Source organism: Copidosoma floridanum, unplaced genomic scaffold (genome assembly GCF_036245765.1).
Source record: "Copidosoma floridanum isolate Cflo_tuat_1 unplaced genomic scaffold, Cflo_Japanese_pri ptg000013l, whole genome shotgun sequence".
Taxonomy (NCBI): Eukaryota; Metazoa; Arthropoda; class Insecta; order Hymenoptera; family Encyrtidae; genus Copidosoma; species Copidosoma floridanum.
The window spans coordinates 17,527,124-17,548,981 of record NW_028321890.1 but is presented as its reverse complement, the minus strand read 5'-3'; the positions used below and the strand labels follow the sequence as shown (position 1 = coordinate 17,548,981).

The 21,858-nt window shown below is 39.5% G+C and overlaps 1 protein-coding gene across 1 annotated transcript in view; it reads right to left on the bottom strand.

The window, feature by feature from the left end:
* The window catches only part of Shab (Shaker cognate b), a 58,058-nt gene extending 37,396 nt beyond the window's left edge, over positions 1–20,662 (bottom strand). Inside the window, exons 1-4 of the mRNA XM_023390946.2 lie at positions 20,658–20,662; positions 20,534–20,591; positions 19,281–20,489; positions 3,140–3,986 (exon numbers count right to left, since the gene is read on the bottom strand). Coding sequence (XP_023246714.2) covers positions 3,140–3,986; positions 19,281–20,489; positions 20,534–20,591; positions 20,658–20,662 — 2,119 coding nt within the window. The remainder of the gene's footprint in view (positions 1–3,139; positions 3,987–19,280; positions 20,490–20,533; positions 20,592–20,657) is intronic.
* Between the last annotated feature and the right edge of the window lie 1,196 nt (positions 20,663–21,858).

Sequence of the window (21,858 nt, the reverse complement as noted above, 5' to 3'; positions counted from 1 at the left end):
TTTTTTTTTTAATCCTGGTAGTAGATATAAAGAGACCAGTTCACCCTAAATGATTTTTGTTTCAACATATCATGAGTGTGTTACAGTGTCATGGTTTTGAACAGTACTGTCGGCTGACGTTTTTTTTCAAAGGGTAACACGATGGAAATGAAAAAAAAATACAAAAGATGCCGGTAATTGTGAAACAAAAATTGCAAATCATGGCTGTAGCCAGTATGTATACGTATACAATGGTAACAATACAGATATAGAAACATCAATGCAGTAGACAATGATGGATATATTATTGATGTATGAATGTATCGATATTTGTTTAATACAAAGGAAATTAAAAAGTATCACATACTTGACGTTGATAATCTTGTACACTACAAATACTTTTAATTCACCGATAAAAATTATAATTGATTAAACGATTTGGTAACAAAACAATTATGCGATACTTTTGAGTAACACTGAAATAACAACAACAACAACAGAAAACCAAAAGATAGTAATGAAAATAATAATGGTAGTATTACGCGAAGTAAGGAGCAACGCGACAATTAAAGCAAATGCACTGAATGTAGTACCATTTTTTAACGACAGACGTATAACAAACAAATGATACAGTCAACAATTCACAAGTTGAAAATATGTATTACTGAATATACGGGTGTTTGTGTTTTAAATTCAAAATGTTTGTAAGTATCTGAACTGAGGTTGTTGTTAGAAGAAAGTTAAGATAGTATAAATTACTTCAAGAACACATTTACCTATTGAAATATGACAGAAACAGAAATTTCGTTAGTTTTTGAAAATAGGTTAGTAATTCTAAAATTTTATATTAAAAATAATTTTTTTTAAATCTCTAAGTTTTTCTAAGGGATTTTAACATTCCAAAAGAAATTCGTTATTGGAAAAACAATTAGTTTATAACGGCTGTTTTTCTTTTAAAATACATTTATAATTAATGAATTACTATTGATGATTTGAATTTTTGGAGGCCAAGATTTAAGAATTATTAAAAAAAACTATTCGCTTTTATCATCATACGACAATTACAATTTTTAAGCAAAATTTATAACCTGGTCTACATAAACATACAGAAACCTGACAGAAATGATTTTTTTCTTTATAAACATTTCCATCTATCGTTTAATTGTTGTAGACCAACATTTATTTAACTTATTATCTACGAATTTATTATTTACTTAAAAAAAAATTGTTAGCGAAAGGAGGTCTTTTTTTAATGAATTGTTTATGAACGAACCCAGTTTTGGTAATATAGAATAGTATTTAGGTAACCTTTGAATTATAAAAAAACTTAAAGTTTTAAAACTTTTTTAACAACGCTAGTGTTAAATGCATAATTTTATAACATAAAACTATAAAAAAAGAAGCTCAAGCTATTTTATTTACATAAAATATTAATCCAAAAATTTTACCCTACGTCGATTCATAAATAAGGAAAAAAATTATAATTTTCTTAATAACTCTCAAATCTTGGCATACAACTATTTCAAATATTATTCATGGATTAAAAGTGTCTCAAATACCCAACTTTTAATTTTTGTACAGCCCAGAAATATTCTGAACATTAAATTAATTATAGTTTTTATTTCATCACTAAATACAGCAAATTTTCAATCTGATTGCTACTTTGGTTTTTATTCTTTATAGATATGTACACAATGACGGTAAAAAAAATCCATAAAGTAATGTTCATTTGCATGAAACGAAGTCAAATATTTGTAAATTATTCGTATACACTCACACTGTTTACAATATCGATATCCATAATTATTAAACTAGTAATTTACATTGCGACTTGTTTAATAATTTTTAAAAAATCGTAGGAAGACGTAAACCGTGTACGTAAAGCTGTATTTTCACCTGGCATTGGGTATGAGATGTTTTAGTCTACTTATAACCCTAAAGGAAAACAGAAAATGTAAAAAAAGTATTCTTAATTTACGACTGATACGAACGCCACGCAATGTAAGATATGATGAATACGCTTATACGCATGTAGTGTACAAGTAGTATGAGGTCAGCGTATAGTCAGACATCACATACTTCGCGTGAAACACGTTAGCTACTTCCGAGTTGACCGTAAAAAGATACGAATATTTTGAAATATTTTCATGTGATCTCGAGCATACGAGTGATTCCACTAGAAATTCTTGGTAAGGAGTTCCCCGTAATCATAAAAACAAATAATTCGTTTCAGGCACCTTTTTCAGACAAAGATTTTTATTGTCTACGAGCTTTCAACAATGTGAAAAATTGTAAACGTATACTTTTTTGAATCTTCTCAGGTTGTTTATTAAAACTTGTACTCATTGTATCATGGTACATAATATTATTGTAGTATCCCAAAAAATGTCATTATGCTAAGAATTAAAAAACAAATTGAGAACTTGTCACGAGAAATAATCTTAAAATTGAATTAAAAACTGGAAAGAGACTCAAAAAATGTACTGTACACCTTATTAAGGTAGCTTTTCAGACAAACTTTGACCACAAGAGGCGCTGCTATGCTTAAGTACAGATAAACTTTTACACTGTACACATGAGGAAATCCATAAAAAATATCCCGTTGTCGTCACGTTTTTTAATAAAAAAATTTTTTGAGACACATCCTTAGGCTCATTTTACTCGCAATGTCATGTACTACAAGGAAAAAATTTTAAACACGAGTTTCAGTAAAGGTGACACCCTTATTACCACGATTTACATGTTAAAATTATGTCTACACATGCAATAGGGTGTCACCCTCCGCGTTCAAAATTTTTTCATCATAGTACATGGCATTACGAGTAAAATGAGCCTAAGGATGTGCCTCGAACTATTTCTTAAACAAGTAAAAATTTCTCATTTCGGTCAACGCAGCAGGTGAAAAAAACTTTATGCACAACGTTCCAAGGTTTTACTCTTTCCAATAACGTGTTTCTTGATTAAAAAAAAAAAAAAACAAATGACAGAAAGTAGAGGGGAAACGGGCTAAGTAAGTACATGATATGCGAGAACATATACTATAAATATCATGTAGGAAAAGAGAGTATTGAAGAGAGAGAGAGAGAGAGAGAGAGAGAGAGATAAAAGGGTAGACTAAAAAAGGAAAACGAAAAAAAAAAAGGTAGAAAGAACAACTCACCCGTGTCGACGATGACATCGATGAGGTCCATGCTCTTGGCGAAGGCGTCCCTGAGATTGACGTGGTGAAACGAGACGATGCTTCCCTCGCGCTTGGCCCTCTCCAGAGCCTCACGCCTCTTGAGCGCCTTCTCCCGCCTCATCTGGTTCTTGTAGAACTCGGCGAAATTATTAACGATAATGGGAATGGGCAACGCGATTACCAGGACACCGCATATACAACACACACTACCGATGACCTTGCCCAACGCCGTGGTGGGGTAAATGTCGCCGTAGCCGACGGTGGTCATGGTAATGCCCGCCCACCAGAACGTCTCGGGAATGCTTATGAATTTGGTCCCCGGTTCCTCTTTTTCCGCGAAATAGGCCAGACTCGAGAATATGAGCACCCCCATGGCGAGAAAGAGCATCAGCAGACCGAGCTCCTTGTACGAGTTGCGCAACGTAAAGCCGAGGCTTTGCAAGCCCGTCGAGTGCCGCGCGAGTTTCAATATCCTCAGTATCCTCATTATACGGAATATCTGGACGACCCGACGGACGTCCTGGAACGAGTCGGTCGCGTTTTTGTTGGTCTCGACGAGGAATATCGAGACGTAGTACGGCAATATGGCGAGAAGATCGATGATGTTGAGACCGCCCTTGAAGAACTTCCACTTGTCGGGCGAGGCGCTGAAGCGCAGCACGTACTCGAGCGTGAACCAGGTTATGCAGATCGCCTCGACTATCGCCAGTTGGGGATTGTCCTGCAAGGCGCCGTCCTTGTCGTACACTTGCATGCTCGGTATCGTGTTCAGGGTCAGGGCGATCGTCGACATTACGATAAACAAGATCGATATCACAGCTATCACCTGTAATTTTGAGTCGGAATTTCACGCCCTCGCCTTTTTTTCATTATTTTTTTATATTATTTTTTTATTTCTCGTTTTATTCCTCCATTGCTCGCTTATGCCTCTGCAGAAGTAGATAGTAGCAGCTAGTGGGTAGTAGTAGTAGCAGCAGCGCAACGCAGCTTGGTAATAATAATAATAGATATATTTGCATGTCAGCGACAACAGCAGCAACAGCAGCGAAAGAGTATGTGTAAAGATACAAACAGAGAGAAGGAAAGTCAAACAGCGCGTGTACGACACACACCGATCGTCATAATATGACCACACACAACGACAGCAACAACACAACGGACCCAAAAACACACACACGTATTGCATACGGCAAAGGCATTCACGCGTGGCCCTACATGTGCCGGCTGCTGAACTTGCGCACGTATGGACACTCGTACACGTATATATATTATATGATATTAGTAAAGGAGCGACCTTCGTGCCCCGAGGCTATTTAACCCCCCCCCCAATCAAGATGCCCGATCCTTCGTCGCCCTCGACCCCCTTGCTACGGACAGAAGAAGCCCAGCTGAGCGAGAGATCCTCTGATTTGGACTTTTATACGCTCCCTCACTCCTCCGGTAATTAGCGGGTCAAGTGCTCGGGCCCCTTTGCGCTTTTTTTTTTCTTACGTCGTTCGTTTTCTTTAACTTGCTTGCAGAAGTAAGTATATCTACACCTGGAGGGAGACGTTATGGCAGAGCTTTATTGACAAGCGATAAGTAGATACAGGCGCTGAGGCAGGTGAGAGATAGTTTAAAAGAGTATGTGGCACAGGAAGAAAAAGGGGAAGATAAATTTTAAATGGGATATAAAACGTGTACGCCGAAGGTGAAATCGTTGAAAGCTCGTTTTCATTAGCGGGTGACTTTAGTGACTTTATTCGATTTGCGAGTATGAATAATTCAGCGCGTCGATTCGATAAGAGTTTCCGCATCGATACAAAGCTCATTTATGGTCGATTTACAAAATAGGTCACGGTCCGCCCCATCCGCCCTAAATTTATTCCGAACAACAGTTTATTTCTATTATTAAAAAAAAAGGGTCCGACTACACCGAAAATTGGTTCGTCAAGATGCCCGATAGACTAGTTTTACGAGCGTCTCGATTTGCAATTCAAAAATTCCGCTCTCTCGCGCACACTTGCGTTATACAGTGCTAGAGTTGCGTTACTGCCGCTATTAAAATATCATGCCGCGAACAGCTCCTTTCCGAAAACGTCGGGTCCGCGAAAAAAACATCCAGCTCCGTAAGCACCACTATCCTACTTATCGCTCGTTTTTCAACCAAAGTTATCTCGGTTCCATCGATGGTATAAGCAATCGTGTCGGGAAGACATGGTGTCCAGCTGTGCAATGAAGCGCCCTCGAGAATTTGCGATGCTCGGGTACACGTGTGGCGTTTTTCCCTTCGACTCCTGCCACTTTAGCGAACCCACTTCTTTGCTGGTGTCCGCACGTGGATTCGGGATACATGGCTGCTTGAGTTTTTCTTTTCTTCCACCAGGTAAATTGAAATTTTGAGCTCCCCAAGACACTTTTACGTGACAGCCAGTGCACGTTGTCTTCCGAGGGAGTCATATTACTGTGGGTTGAACAACAATTCAGCCTTGCTGTCTCAATAACCCTGTGGATGTATCCGAGAACGAACGCCATAAGCTTTTCACAATTGAAAGAGTTTTTTTCCTCCCGAGGCGAACTTTATTTTCTCCTGCACATTGCTTGAGGAGTATACGAGAAAATTCGTGGGTGTTTATTGGAAAATTAAATAGGCAATTTTGCGTTTATTCTAAAAAACATTACTGTTTTCAAATATCAGAGTGACAAGGTGTTTTTGTAATTTTCTGATGAAAACCAGAATCCTGAAGAATTTTTGTTCTTCGAAAACAACCTTAAATAAGCTCTGCTCTTCTTATTCCACTTTCTCGAATTTCCTCAAATGCTTGTGTACCTTACAAAATACTCCATACAGCTTTTTTCTTTAAAGAAGCTCGTCCAACCGTAGATCGACCCGCTTCCCCCTCCGTTTGACATATCGTAAGGAGAAACAACATCGCGACCCAAATATTTACCCAACCCCGTCAACTCCACGAAAATCCAATATCCCGTCGCTCGCTCGATATTTGAAATACACATAACACAGCACACATCGAGAAAAGCACAAAAATGAGACATGACAATTACGATAAATAAGAAAGTGACAAGTAAATCAAACGCATAAATAATTATTCATGTATATATATATACAACTATAATAATCACGATTCGCCATATACGTAAACGCACAAGTATATATGTACATTGTATACACGATGCACATCGCAAATCAACATCGATATTTCGACGGCGTATAGGTAAACGAACATCTTACGTTCGCTTTCGACAGCAAGCCTTACATCAAAACATTGTACACGAAACATACATCAGCAGTAGTAAAAATAGCAGCAGCAGCACGACCACCACATTTGCACATCGAGATAGAATACATACAATTTGCACAACCGTGACTAGAAAGAAAAAAATCCACGCACACCAAAGTCATCAAGAAACATACACAGGGGCCCTCCTCAAGACCCCGTTGCCCGCGGTGCGCGTAGCGCGCCCGTGTGTGCGTCCGTCCCGATTAATCTAACAACAACGCATATATATGTATTTTTTTCATATTGATATCATCCATTCATATTTATCAAATGGATCCTAAAATACAACAGCTGAGAAAATATTTTTGAGATGCCCTTGTCAGGTCACTTTTTCGAGTAAATAAACAAAAAAAAAAGATCTTATGACACATCCTATGAAAAATGTTGGTGTACACGCGTACACGAATCGACCTTGCGTCTACAACGCCAGTGTATATACACACATACGCGCGCGGGTCAACCGGACATCACCACCAGTTACTCCCCCTTCTTCAGCGACGAGGCAAATATACCCACTGATCGATATGAGCAGTCGCCGGAGCAATACCCGCGGCTTTCTGCGCGTGTGTTGTTGTGTGCTCTTTTCACCCGCTCCGTGGATACACCCTCTTTTTCTGTACGTGCGTATGGGTGAGTGTCTCTTTTTACGCTGAAACGCTTAGCGCATCTAGTTCCCGGAAAGTGACACCGTTGCGGTAGGTACATACTACCGTTTACAGAGAGAAATAGACAGGTCGAGCTACCACTGGGTTTTTGCGTGTTACGTGCTTGAAGAACGTGTATTTGAATTACGAAGAAACACAATATGTAAAATATAATTTCAAGGCGTTTCGACTTGTTGCATCATACGTGGGTTATACTACTGGAAAAAGGCACGCAGTCTGCTATAATTTTAAGGCGTTCTAACTTGTCGGAACATACGGAGCTCACACTACTTAAAGGTGTCAAGTCGACTCCTATAATAATTTCAAAGCATGTCGACTTGTTGGATCGTACGTGGGTTATACTACTGGAAAAAGGCGCGTAGTCTTACTAATATATAAAGCAAAGTCAATAAAACCGTTGTAATCGCTAACCGCGAAAACTACTGAAACGATTTTGCTGAAATTTTGCACACTGATTCATGATACTTCCTAGATGGTTTTAGTATAGTTTTTATCTTAAAAAATTTAATAACAATAGCAATAAATGAGCTCAAAGTTTTGCAAAAATACGCCAGCTTTTCACTTTAGTTAAGTAAAATCCGCTAGGTGGCGTCGACATAAAATCGAAGCTACCTGCAACACAATTAAATAAGTGTGGTTATAATAGGCCGGAGCGTATCGTTCGCTGTATAGTCGAGCTTCGGCAGCTCATCAAGCTGTTCAGAGAATGCTGGTGATAGTCCTGCAGCTGGGTATCCCGGTTACGGACGACACTCTTCTCTAAGGGGGAAGGAACCCAAGTGTCCCTTCACCCTGAATCTCGACGAGTGCGATCAATGATAAATAAATTAATTCCAACCGATGCCGTCTCTGCCAGAATACCAGGAGACATATCTAGCCAGAGCACAATCTGCACCAACTCTTCAGATCCCGTCTAAAGATGAGCAATTGAGCAGTTGGTTATCCGGGGAACGACTCGAGACGAGATATTCTTTGGTCAGCGGCGTACCTCCCTCCATCACAGTCTCCGTACATCAAGACTCCCAGGGTAAGAATCAAGCAACCCGTAGCCAGCTCTTCATCATCAGAAATAATAATAAAGAATAGCCTGGAAGTTTGACCACTGGCGCTTTTTAGGGCCATTGTAAGTATTTACGTTCCCTACTTAACCATCAATTTCATCGGTTCTTTTTAGGGGCCACCTTAGTGTAAACTACCTTGCCAACAAATACATTTTTATTACCATTTCCGGAAGTGATTCGTCAACTAAAAGACTATATTAACTAAAGACGGGCACTATTAAACCAAGTCAGCTATTCACTGGCAGACGTCACCTGCGGAGTTGTTCTTCGCAAGGCTGGAAAACCCGGTGACCGACGACTCTATATTACCCTCTCGACTCTAAGCATTCAACCAGGAATCACTGATCCTCTCCAAGGTCTGCGCTGGGCAAACCTATAACAGCTATAAAGGAAAAAAAAACTTGAGCCAACGGGACAGCCTCCACTGGACAAGTATCACTAACCAATCTCCCCATCTAAGATCACCAAAACAACTAAATCTGCAAAATAAAAAAGGTGCTTTAGACACCAACGTCTTCGACGTTATACCGGGATACGTTGGAAAAGAGCACTACAACTAGCCCCAAAGCTTCGGACTTTGTAATTTTTCTCCCAATCAGTCTGGGTCTTCAACAGTAAGCCAGAGAAAATCACCCTGAGGTATCCAGGCAGTCACAATTGCTGTTAACTGCAGTCAAAAAAGAGTTAACTTAAGAAGAGTTAACTAAAGCTCACCGGTCTTTTTTAGGGCCATCGGACGTCGAACTACCTTGCCAACAAATGTATTAAAATTAACAAAGTTGACTGAAAATAGCCTTTAGGGGTCATAAAAGTCGTAAGCATACCAATAGTCGCAAAAGGGTATATTGGAAAGAAAACCTCAAATGTATCTAATGAATACAATTTGAGGCGTCAAGAAACTGACGCAGAAAATTTATCGAGATTGAAACAGCAGCGTCAAAATCGTCAACTTAAGAGTCCATTACGTGAGAGATCAGCTTTTCATTGTACCCTCACAGCAATCTTTGAAATCTTTAAAGATCCTACTTCAAATTTTTTAATGAGTAGAAAATGTATTTGTGTTTTTGTGGCAATAAAGATGTTGGGTTTAAGGTCCAGGACTTTGTTGCTCTGGTAATAAAATTGTGAGATATGAGAAAAAACAATTTTTTTTTAATATAAATTTTTTGGCGGTTTTAAATCTTAACAGCTTTAAAAAATAGCCCTTTTCGTGAATTACACAGAAGAAACCAAATCAACAACTTCTTATAGCCATCGATTATTTTATGGCATAAAGAACGCACGGTACTTTTCAGCATAATTATTTTTTTGAATTTGTACACCTTATTATTTGACCAAATAAACTATATGGATTCCGAAAAAATATGTTTTTAATAAGAAGATTTTTGTTCTGAGATGTATCGGGAATATGTGTAAAATTTTCTAACTAAAAATGTTTCACATTACGTGTCAACACACTACGGTGTTTTATTTAGTAAGTCTCGGGCGAAGCCGAGACGGGGGGCTGCTAGTCTTCTATAATTTCGAAGCGTTCTGACTTATCGGACCATACGGAGGTCACACTACTTAAAGGTGTCAAGTCGGCTCCTATAATAATTTCAAAGCATGTCGACTTGTTGGATCGTACGTGGGTTATACTACTGGAAAAAGGCGCGTAGTCTTCTATAATTTCGAAGCGTTTCGACTTGTCAGACCATACGTAAATTATACTACTGTAGGTGTCACGGTGGCTTCTATAATAATTTCAAAGCATTTCGACTCGCCTGACCATACGTAGGCTATACTACTGGAAAAAGGCGCGTAATCTGCTATAATTTCGAAGCGTTTCGACTTGTCAGACCATGCGTAGGTTATACTACTGTAGGTGTCACGGTCGATCCTATAATAATTTCAAAGCATTTTGGCTTGTCTGACCATATGTAGGCTATACTAGTTGAAAAAGCGTGTAGTTTGCTATAAATTCCAAGTGTTTCGACTTATCAGACCATACTTAGATTATACTACTATGAGGTGTCACGTCGGCTCCTATACAAGAATTTCAAAGTATTTCGTTTTGTCGGTCCATACGAATGTTACACTACTCCAAAGTACCGCTACGTCTCCTATTCAAATGCAACACAATGGTTTTACTAATTGTTGAAAAAGCGTTCGTTTCAGAGTTTTTCAGTGCCACCGTGAGATTTTAAAAAGACACGGCTATCGATTGAATTGTCCCTTAGAGCGATTCAGTTGACTCACCCTTCCCGTGGATAATTAATAAAGCACAAATAAATATATATAGCCACAAAAACAGACCGACAAAACGTTTAGCCGAGAAACCACGATTCATCCAAACGGAGGGTAACTTTTTTTTACCCTTAACAACACTTTGGCTCCCTCGCAAGAACGGATGGTCAAAACTTTCCGGATACACATAAATATATGATTGCTGAGAAACTTTCCGAGCCCAAGAAACTCACAACCCCGGGTGGGATGGGCTGAAAACTCGCTGATGGAGCAGAGTCTTTAGAGACAAAGAAAGAATCCTTTTCCGGAAGCGATCGTCTCTCTACTATAATTAAGAAAAAAAAAAAAGCTCTGTTCTACGGAGTTGAATACACGCGATGAGACGCAAACAAAAAAAACGCACGTATATATGTGGATATTCTTTTGAATAATTTCTTCGGGAGGCGTTCGTGGAAAATTCCCGTGCGACCATGTAGTTTCGAAAAAGAGCGAGCAGTCGTGCGAATCGATTACGGAAATAGTTTATACGTATAGGGGGCGTGTTCGAGGGTACTCAAAAACCCATTTTCAAAGTCCAAGATACTTTCCGCTACTTTGAGACACACGTAATCTAGGAGAGCGTAAATATAAAGACACGAGGCAGGGAAGTGCGGCTACTTTGTTGCTGTACCTATACCGTACGAGGGTACTGGTGACGACGCCGGTGATTATTTTTTTTTTTTTTTGCTCGTATCAATGAAACGCAGTTGTTTTCTCCATCTTTTTATTTATTTCTTCGTCCTTTTGATGCAACTAATGGCTCTTTTTCAGAAAAATGTCTGACTATTCGTTTGAGTGAACGATGGACGTGTCCGCAAAGGCATCTCTTTTTTTTTTTCTCTCTTGGACGAGTAACCATCATCGATGACGAACCCAATGCCACACAACAGCCATACCACATAAAAATTCTCATACATTTATACGTATACGTATATATGCTCCGAAATAAGTTATAGTAATAGGAGACAGACGCACACACGGACGGGTTTGATTGTTTGAGCATCGAAATGAGTTGCGGGAACGGGCGCCGAGAGGCCGCGGCCCCGGGACTGAGAGACCTAAGCTGCACATCAAAAACAAAAGTCGGATGCCTGGTAGTCGCGTTATAGCCCATTCACATTATTTTGTTATATTTCTTCTTTTTTTTTTTTTTTTTTTTTTTCTCTTATATACATATTGAGTACCACGGTGGTGCTGGTAGCGGTACTTAGCGAGCTGTAGGTCGTCGCAGCTGCGCGTCAAAGCTTTGTACAGCACACGGGATACACGTACGTATAGATATATCATACGTAGTGCATGCCACTTCCAGCAATTTTCAATACAGCAGTCACTGATCTCTTTTTTCTTTTTAAGAGGACAAGCTTTTACATTTATACATTATTCTTAAATGATATATTAATATTATGGTATACTATAATAGACACAGAAAATTTATGGGTATATACAGATGGGAGATGAGAGTAGAGAGAAATGCATAGAGAGAGAGAGAGAGAGAGAGAGAGAGAGAAATGTGCGAAAATCAATGATATGTATGAAGGTATACGCTGGTCATGCAAGTGTTGTTTAAGGCGCAGTTGGAATGTACACACTCACACAATGTTTTCTTTTTTCTACAACTATCTATTCCTACTTCATTTAAGCTACTTTTCACACAATCATATACACTCGAGTACGATAACACTTCAATCACAACAGAAGCATCAAGTTACTGTTAAAAAATCGGGATCTACGTTAAGTATTTACAGAGGATCCATTAAAATGTTATTGTACCCTCTCTGTCTCTCTCACTTTTCTAATTCTCTGGGAAATTAAATGAAATGAGTGTACTGCTGTAACAGTATTACTTTCTACAGTGGAATAATGTGTTGACGGAACGGAAAAAAGGGTATTAGGTAGGAGTGTGGTTTATTTTATTTTTTTTGTTTTTTTTTGTTTTTTTTTACGTTTTCCAACTGCGCTCGGTAGAGAGTGACCTAAAGATAGTGAGAACAAATAAGCAGTATAGTAGTAGAATAATCATATATGTGTAGCGTCGACTAAAAAATGTATGTACACCAGAGGGAGGAGAAATAGATTGCGTAGAGGTACACCACCTAGAAACAAAGTAGACATTACAGTAGTAGAGGGTTACGGTGTGTACAGCAGAGGGGTGGCAGGACGAGGGTGAAGGCGAAAAAGGAAAAAAGGGATTGGGACGAGGATACTACGTATACATACTCGCGTCGTTTTACGATCAACCGCGTGATGTTGAGACAGTGCAGGTAAGCAAATAAGGATACCGAGTTGTCCTTTACATGTTTAAGCAGCAGAACATCACATGCAGCCCCGTATGTGGCCTACACGATCCGTCAGAGGGCTAACGTGTTATCGATCCCCGCTACTGAGAGGCGTCTCCGTCGGGTCGCGACTGAAGACGCGAAAGGGCACGTGATCATTACGCTTTCAAATTAGTGCCCGATTGCGTGGTACAGGAGGGGGCGACGTAGCCTACTTTCGTCGAGAAGCTATTCTGTCGCGCACGTAAACACTCGAGGATTCGATTGTGTGTATGTGGATACGCGTGTATGAATGGGACTTGTATGCTGTTGTAGTTTTGTGTGTCAAGCCTCGTTACGCGAGCAATACGAGTAGAGGGGCTGCGCGCTCTTGAAGTCCCGATAAAGAGTCCAAAGTTTCATCGAGACTTTTGCAGTCGTTGAACTACTTTACAATCTTTTTTAATGAATTCTGGACTGCAAAATCTCAAAGTCTTGATGAAACGTCTTTTCGAAAATTTTGCAGTCTTTGAAAGACTTTGAACTCCTTTTTGCAGTTTTTTCGATGAACCCTGGACTGCAAAGTCTCGATGAAACGTCTTTTCGAAAATTTTGCAGTCTTTGACAAACTTTGAACTATTTTTGCAGTCTTTTCGATGGACTCTGGACTGCAAACTCTAAAAGTCTCGATGAAACTTCTTTTCTAAAATTTTTCAGTCTTTGAACTACTTTTACAGTATTTTCGATGAACTATGGACTGCAAACTCTAAAAGTCTCGATGCAACGTCTTTTCGAAAATTTTGCAGTCTCTGACAGATTTAGGACTACTTTTACAGTCTTTTTCGATGAACTCTTGACTGCGACGTTTCGATGAAACGTCTTCGAAAATTTTGCAGTCTTTGAGAGACTGCCGGAAATTTTCAGTCTTACTTTATGAACTCCGGACTGCAAGCTCTAAAAGTCTTGATAAATCGTCCAAAGCCTTATCGAAAAATTTTCAGTCTTATTTTATGAACCGTGGACTGCAAACTCTTGAATTCTCGATAAAAAGTCCAAAGTCTTTTTTTTCACAAGTTGTACCCAACCAAGTATTAGGATCTAAAAATATAGTATAGTTCCTCGTACAAGCGCGTCGTGATTTTTCACTTTCGTACAAAAAGTTTGAAAGCAGTTTTCCTCCGTACGAAAAGAGTTTCAGCCGATGGTTAATGCGTCGCCGTATGGGCACCGAAGAAGTCGATCAAGACAAAAAAAGCCGACGTCGCGAAACTCGCGAGCTCCGATCACCATGGATACTTTATAAACGGGCAGAGCGAGTTCCGTTACCCGAAACTTGTTACACGAGCGATATCGCGTTTCGTGTACACATGTAAGGTTGAACGAACCGGCGTGAAAACAGTTGCGTGGATTTTTTGTTTTTCAATGATTTTACCGATTATCTGCAGCACAAGCTGCTAGAGGAAAGTAGGCCGCTCGCAATAATTTATTCATCGGAATCGACTGTGCGCGAGCGCTCTTTACACCCCGTTGTCGCTCTCGGGCATAAGTTACCTATCCTATGTCCACCCATGTACCATATATTTACACGGTGCAACAAGAGTTCGTCGAACAGGTGGACCAGTAGAACAAAACGTGGAAACTGAGAGTCGGGAAATAGGTATGACGTTCATCGCGAACATGGGTTTTTGCGAGAAATGTATGTAGGGTGGCGAAGAAGTCAGTAGAAGAGCCACGGTAAACTCTATACAATTGTTGAAAAGAAGGCGCTGGCGTATGATCTTTTTGCTTGTCTGTTCTGAGTATATGTTGTGAAGTTATAGGTATGGGTGTATCGTAGCGCGGTTTAGGTGTGTGGAATAATACATGGGGATCTGGATTTTACCGGTTCAGTGGCCCTTGCGTGTTGTAGCTGAGTGTGTATGTAGGGTACAGGAATGGATTTTTTTTCTTTTTTTTTCTTTCTTTTTTTTTTTTTTTTTTTTTTTGCTGTCGAGACACGCTACGTGTGTTTCATTTAAGTTTGACGAAATCCTACTGGTATAGTCTAAGTATGGAGCTCTAAGAACCAACTCCTCGTGCAAGTTTTGATTTTGCTATATTATTTTTCACAAGTCGGTAGCCCTTTGTTGTCTTTTTTTTCGAACAACGGATCGTTTGATCGAATGTTTTTTTACATTTCGATTTTTTTTATCTTAAGGGAATTTTTAACACTACTAATAGTTAAAAAAGGGTTTTTTTTGCTCCTTACAATGTTTATTTATACAATTTTCCAGGGACTCGATCTGTTTGGTTTTTTTAGAATTGTTGAACGCTTTCATCAGGTCAATTTTTCCAAAAACCAATAATTTCATGGAAAAACCGAATATTCGAATTCAAACGAAACTCACATCCATCTCGAAGTAACATCAGTTTTGTATCAAAGAAACTAATCAAAAAGAGGTGGAAAATCAAAACTTACACTGCAAAGGGGGCAACAAAGTAACTTTTAACGCACACGATGATATTCTAAATGATTATTACTTCAAGGTACTATACGTATATCAATAAAAATACGCTCCTTGTCTATTGAACAACAGTAATAACAATTTAAAAAAAAAACAACAACAACAATATTGGTAAACAAAGTTATTTTACTTCGAAACACATGCCAAACTGCAGCGAAAAAGGTCGTATCTATATGCTACTTTTGCCGTATGTCTCGCAAATTTTCAACCTATTGTGAACAAAGTGCCTACGATGATACATCTGAACGACGACATCTACGCGTGCCAGATGCCGTTCTAGATCGGGTACACCTCGAGAGTAATCAATCAAACTCGACCGTACACGGGGAATGAAGCGAACGCGAACGCGAACTTTGCCCTTCGAGAGGTACATTACGAAGTTACGTCGTTGACCTTTCAGTAAGTAAACTTTGCGGTTTGACGTGGTAACCGCTGGACACCGCGAAGTGACAAGTGATCGGTTAGTCGATGGGGCGAAGACTCAGCGGTGATTGAACGACCGGATGGTCGTCACAACAGTCAACTCTTATCTCTGGTGTCGATTGAGAGAGCAAACACTGGTGCACTTAATTTTTCTGTCATTCTTTCATCTTTTACTTGTAAAACACTTGGGAGAGTGTTACCGATTACAGAGTTTAATGGAAATTGATTTGCATGTTAAAGAAACCCTCGAGCTAAAGGTATCGAAATTTGCGGGCGATAGGGTTTACCAAGAAATCAGTACATGAGTATTTAGGACCACAAGTTTACAAAAACAAATTTTTTTTACCAAAACAATATAGACTCTTCTAATAACAATATCAAATTTTATAGTAACGATTTGCGGAACAGTTGAAAGTTATTTTAGGATTTTAACAACCGTGTAGGTTATGCATATCTTTAAACAAAGACTGTAATAAATGATGATTATTTTTTATATTAAAAAATGGGAAGTTAATTGGGCGAGTGGTAAAAAAATTAATTTTTAACCTTTTTCATTTTTAAAATATTATTTAACGATCTAAAACTCTGTCAATTGTGACAGCAAGATATATGCCATCTTTAAGCACATGTAAGCGCCTCCAATTAATCTTTTTAAGGGTATAGATCATCAAATGTTTCAAAATCCATGACAGAGACCAATTTAGTACTCCAGAGTTTGTTTCTCAATGCTTGGCTTTACGTGAGGAAATTTCAATGTGAGGGTAACCAAAACACAAAGAAGTAGTGTGGCGGTGTATTATTTACTCAAGTAGAGGATAGTTAAATTTATACAAGTGAATTAAAAAAAAAACTTGATTTAATAATCAGTATATTTCTGACTGTCACTTTACACCAAACCACGCCTTGATCCGATAAAAGAAGACGAACAGATTCGGTAAAAAAAAAAAAAATACCGGTTCTGTGTATTCAGATGTCGAAAGCTGCTTTTTCCAACGCGAAGAAGGGCATCTGGCGTTCATCTCTAATGACAATTATCAAAACAGGGGTTCACAAAAGTCGTACTATAAAACCGAGTCGGAAGAAAAATACCTTTGCTCGAAACTCGAGTCTCCTGTTGGGAACTGCAAAAACACGTGAATTGTTGTCATGAACGTCTCTTGAACATCGAATCGTTAATCGAATATTGTTGTTGTGGGAGGGTATTGTATTATAGTTTTCATAGTGTTTTTTGGGGATTCACGTACACTGTTATCGCACTGTCATACTTTGCTTTTATTCAGCTTTGTAAATTCCAAGTGGACAATATTTGTGAAAAATAAAGTAAAAGTAAAAATTTACAGACATCTGTTGAATACCCATAAATTTCCAAAGGGGTGATTTTAGCTTGAGTCATCAAAAAACTTTTTTTTTTCATAGCCAAGCGATACACTGCAATTTGTCAAATTGAACAATATATCACGACAGACGTGCGAACGGACGAACAATGCATGCGAGAATTTAGTGGGCACCTGTTACGCGCTCCACGATGTTCTGTTTAATTGAAACCAATTTTTTCTTGTTTGTACGATTTTGCAGATAAATTTTACTTCCGACCATATTTTTATGGTCACGTGTGATGTATTTGTTTGCGATGTATTTACTTAAATCAGAATATCCCAATAGTTGGATGTGCCCAGTGGGCTAAGAACTCTATGTAAGAAGTATTGTTCCTTATTGGATAATACTTACTTCAACTACGAGTGCAATTCAACTTTTGTGTATAATATTTTTCATTTTTTCTCATTTTAATTGAACCAGGTGTGCAAGAATAGTTATTATTAGAGCAACTACGTTGTTGATTACTTTGCATTTTTTTTTTTTTTTTTTTTTTTTTTTTTTGTAGTAGTTATATTTTAATAAAATCTAAATCTCAAATCGTGTACGTTATTTATTTATACTCGTATCGGTTATTAACAACCAACAGTAACAAGTGTATGAAAAACTTTTTCCTCACACCGAACATTCCGTTAAAACTTTTTTTATGAATAAAAAAATGTAAGTTTGTTAAAAAAAAATTACATTTTTTTTTTAATCACGAATTTTTTATTTGATTGTATTAAATGCTTTATTCGATCGACTAAATATTTTTTAATTAAAAGAAAATATTTAACGGAGTGAGGATGAAGAAATTTTTTTTGATTCAAAGAATTGAGTTGCTTAGTGCAGAATTTGTTCACAATGATTAATTCATTCATTTTCAAAGTAACAAATATACACTGACAACAATAACAAGTATCCAACATACGTTCGCAATTCGTAAAGACTACACACTTGATTCTAATGTTCTTTAAACTATTCGGCCACTCGGATAAGCAATTAATCGTTACGTTTTTCAAGCAATAATTTTTTAAATTGTATTATTAAAAAGTTAACGTTTAATAAAATAAGCGTAATGATCGCACGAAACAATAGGGAAAAAAAACAGTCGAGTGAATGACCAGAAAGACAAATGTGGCACATATCTATTTCCGTGACATAAAATATTCATGAACCACACACATGTCCAACTGTAACCAGGGCACACGTCTACCTCAACGCGCGTTATTCACACGTCGGTAAAATCACGAGTGTAAAGAAAATATTCATCGATTCCCATGAAAGAGTCATTGTTTGCTTGAGACTAAAAAAGAAAAAATTTTTTTGATGATTCTCTGAAAACAAAATTTCAATCGACACCTTTTACCACCAAATATTCAACATCGAAACATCGAAGTGTAACATCGAACAATAAACACTCAAAGTAACGTAAATTTTTCAGCCTTTTCGTAGTAAAGAAAGTGCACTCGTTTGTACATTGCAAAGTCTGACGGTGTCGACACGGTGTAAAAACTCGTCGCGGGCTTAATGAAAGAGGATATACCGGGAGGGGGGAAGTACGTGGGTAGGAAAGAAAGACGGAGTGGTAGCGATAAAAAAAAAGCCATAAAAAAGTCGTTAAAGACCAGCAAAAGGCCGTACGGTAGTGTGACAGTAGTTCGAAAAAAAAGAAGAAGAGTCGGGTAAGGAAGTGGGGAGAATCACCCCCAGCTCGGGCTAAGCAACTTGGGGCTAAGGAAGAAAATAAATCATGATAAAATATAATAGTATCGAAGAAAAAAGCCAAAGAGTATAAAAATAGTAAAGTAGATAGGCAGCGTAGAGAATAAGGCTCTGCGGCTGCAATAAAATGTATACATGTATACTGAAGCTGTACAATAGAATATGAATTATTACGTACAATATATAATATATATATATAGTAAATGTAACACTGTATAGGGAAAACGTACGTGAGCAACATTAATCCAATCGCGCGTGTAGGCGTGATGTGTTAGTGTTCGAGTACGTGTTCGTTGTATTTATATAATATGTACACTGTTGTGTATAATATACGTGTAAAAGAAAGAAAACGAAATGGATAACAATAGAATAAATCATGCGTACATTGGGATTGGCTGAACTATACGATACGCCATCTGTCGTCACTCCTGGCGGAGAAACGCGTAACTAAAGAAAAGTAGATGATTGAACTCTTCATTGTAGTCCTTATGGAAATCACAGGTCTGCCAATCCCAAAGACGCACTTTACGTAACGAAGATGATTAACAGATATAAAGAGTCCAAAAAAAAAAGAACCCCCAACAAACTCACCCTCGCGGCGATCGACGTGGTCGGCTTTTCAAGCAGGTCCCAGAGATATTTTTGGTACTGGGCGCACTTGCCGTCCCCAAACTCCTCCTCGTCCCTCTGCCTCAGGGACTCCGCCTCCTTGCGCATCTCCTCGTGCACGTGCTCCTTGCGCTGATGGTACTTGTGCTGGCAACAACTCTCCAGATAGAGCTCGTCGACGCCCCAATACTCGAGATCGTCGCTGAACGCGAGCACGCACATCTCGTCGACGATGTGCAGCTTGCCCGTGCGATAAAAATTGAGGATCGAGCTGAACGATTTTGGATGCCGGTCGAAGAAGTACTCGTTGTCGATGAGCGAGTAATCGTCGCAAATCTCGATTATGGCCTCGTGGGTGTTGCAATCCCTCAACCGGCCGAGCCTCGTGTGGGGCAGCCTCTCCAGGGTGCGCCACAACACCTCGTGCCTCACCCCACCCACGTTTATGGAGACCCGCCGATTCAGCGCCTTCGACTGCATGATCATAAAAGGCTCGGGGGGCAACGAGCTCATCGACTGGGAGAAGCCCCGCTGCTGCTGCAGCTCCAACGGCAGCTGACCGCCAGGGGGCAGCGGCGGCGGCAGCGGCGCCGGCAGCGCTCCACTCGGCGGCAGCCCGGGACACGCCTCTAGCGGCAACGCCGGCGGACCACCGACCACCGGGAACGCACCGGCGTACCGCACCTCTTTCGTGCCGCTCGTAGGATGGTTGGTCGTCGTCACCGGCCCGACTGGCTGCTGATCGTTTTGTTGCTGCTGCTGCTGAGGCTGGAGGACCGACGCCGCTGCCGTCATCGGGGCCGCCTCCTTGGCGGCAGTTGCCGCTGCGAGCAGCGCCGCGCCGCCGGGGAAGTAGGATACGGCGGCGCCCGGTCCGACCACGTCGCCAAAGCTGCCGAAGGCGGCCTGCTGCTGGGACTGACATTGTTGATGCTGCTGGCCACTGCTGCTGCTGTTGTTGTTGTTGTTGTTGTTGTTGTTGTTGTTGCTGTTGTTGTTGGTGGTGGTGGTGGTGGTACTGGAGTCGCCAATTGCACCGGGGCCCGGCCCGCCGCCCTCGCCCTCGTACCTCAACTTGTTGTCCTTGAGCATCGGACGAGCCGAGACGAGGGTAGAAGAGCAGCCGCTCCTCCGGCTCTCGTCGGCCGGCCCCTCCCCCCGCTCTCCCCGGCCCCGGCCTAACCGATCCTTCTCCTCATCCGCCGGCCCGGGGACAATTAGCCAGCAGTACCGACCTGCTGCGCCAGCTCAACTGGGGGACGATGCTCGAGCGCCGTGGACTCATAATACAGCCTGAAACGACACAAGATTTTTACTTCGGTTAGGGGGTTTTTTGCTCCAGTTTATCATTATTTGGGCCTCATTTCGTATTTTTTATAAATGTTTTTAGGACCCATTAGGAATGGGTGGGGGTATCAACAGTAGTGCTCAACACTCTGTATAGGGGGAGTTGGGGCACTTTAACAATGCGTTTCTCATTTCCAATGACTAAAAGACTGTATAAAAGATGTACCTATTTCACCTAAACGAGTAATCAACACCTCATGACATAGGTATTGGTACTGGTATCCCAAAACTTATCGTCACTTTGGCAATATATGTATTATTTATAGTCGAGTAGGGGTGAATTAACATAGACCTTATGGACACAAATTTGTTTTTATTTATTTTTTTTTTTTTTTACGCTTACAACGATTGTAATACCATATAAAAACATCATTGTAATTTTAAGGAGATTTGGGGGGTTGCGAAAGTAGGGGTGAATTTAATCAAAATCGGATGGTATTGATACTCATTATTATTTGTACAGATAATAGTTTAAATTACAAATGCCATCCGATTGAAGAAACTTTTACTAAGATTATAAAAATTATTGTTAAAAAATCGAAAAAAAAGGTATTTCGTCGATTTTAAATGGTTGTTTCTCTGAATTATGCCCATCAGAATCGGATGGCAATTGTTTCCCAATGTTTCGTGGTGTTTTACAACTTTTTTTTTTTTTTTTTTTTTTGACCTCCTCGCAGCATAATTCCCTAATTTCCCCCTACCCTCCTCCCAGTAATGGGAGGCCTCCCATCCCTTTCCCAAGTGCTAAGTGCCCATAGTAGTGCCCTTATTAAAAGGAGCCGGACGTAGAGCACTATAATATAAAAAAAAAAAAAAAGTGTAAAGGAAAGAAAATAAATGTGGCTAGGGTGATGGTCACAGAAATAACACTAGTTCTAGGGGTTGAGGGTTCAATTCCCGGTGGGGTGAACCCAATTTTTTTTAAAGCGTTTATGTTTAAGAAAATATACCCGAAATGATACCTATTGTGTAACATTTTCATTTAAAATGTAGATTATAAGAGATTGCGAAATTATAGTTTAAAAAGTTGCTTTATGCGTGTGTAAGGCTACGTGTACCAAGCTTTACAGTAAAAACTAAAGCAAATAGACTAAACGCAAGTAATTTAATTTACATTTAGTTATTTAATTTAAAAATAAAAAAAAATGTTGCAAGGGATACAACAAAAACCATGAAAATAGCGGGCCCAGTCCTTCTCCAGTTTTAATAAAAA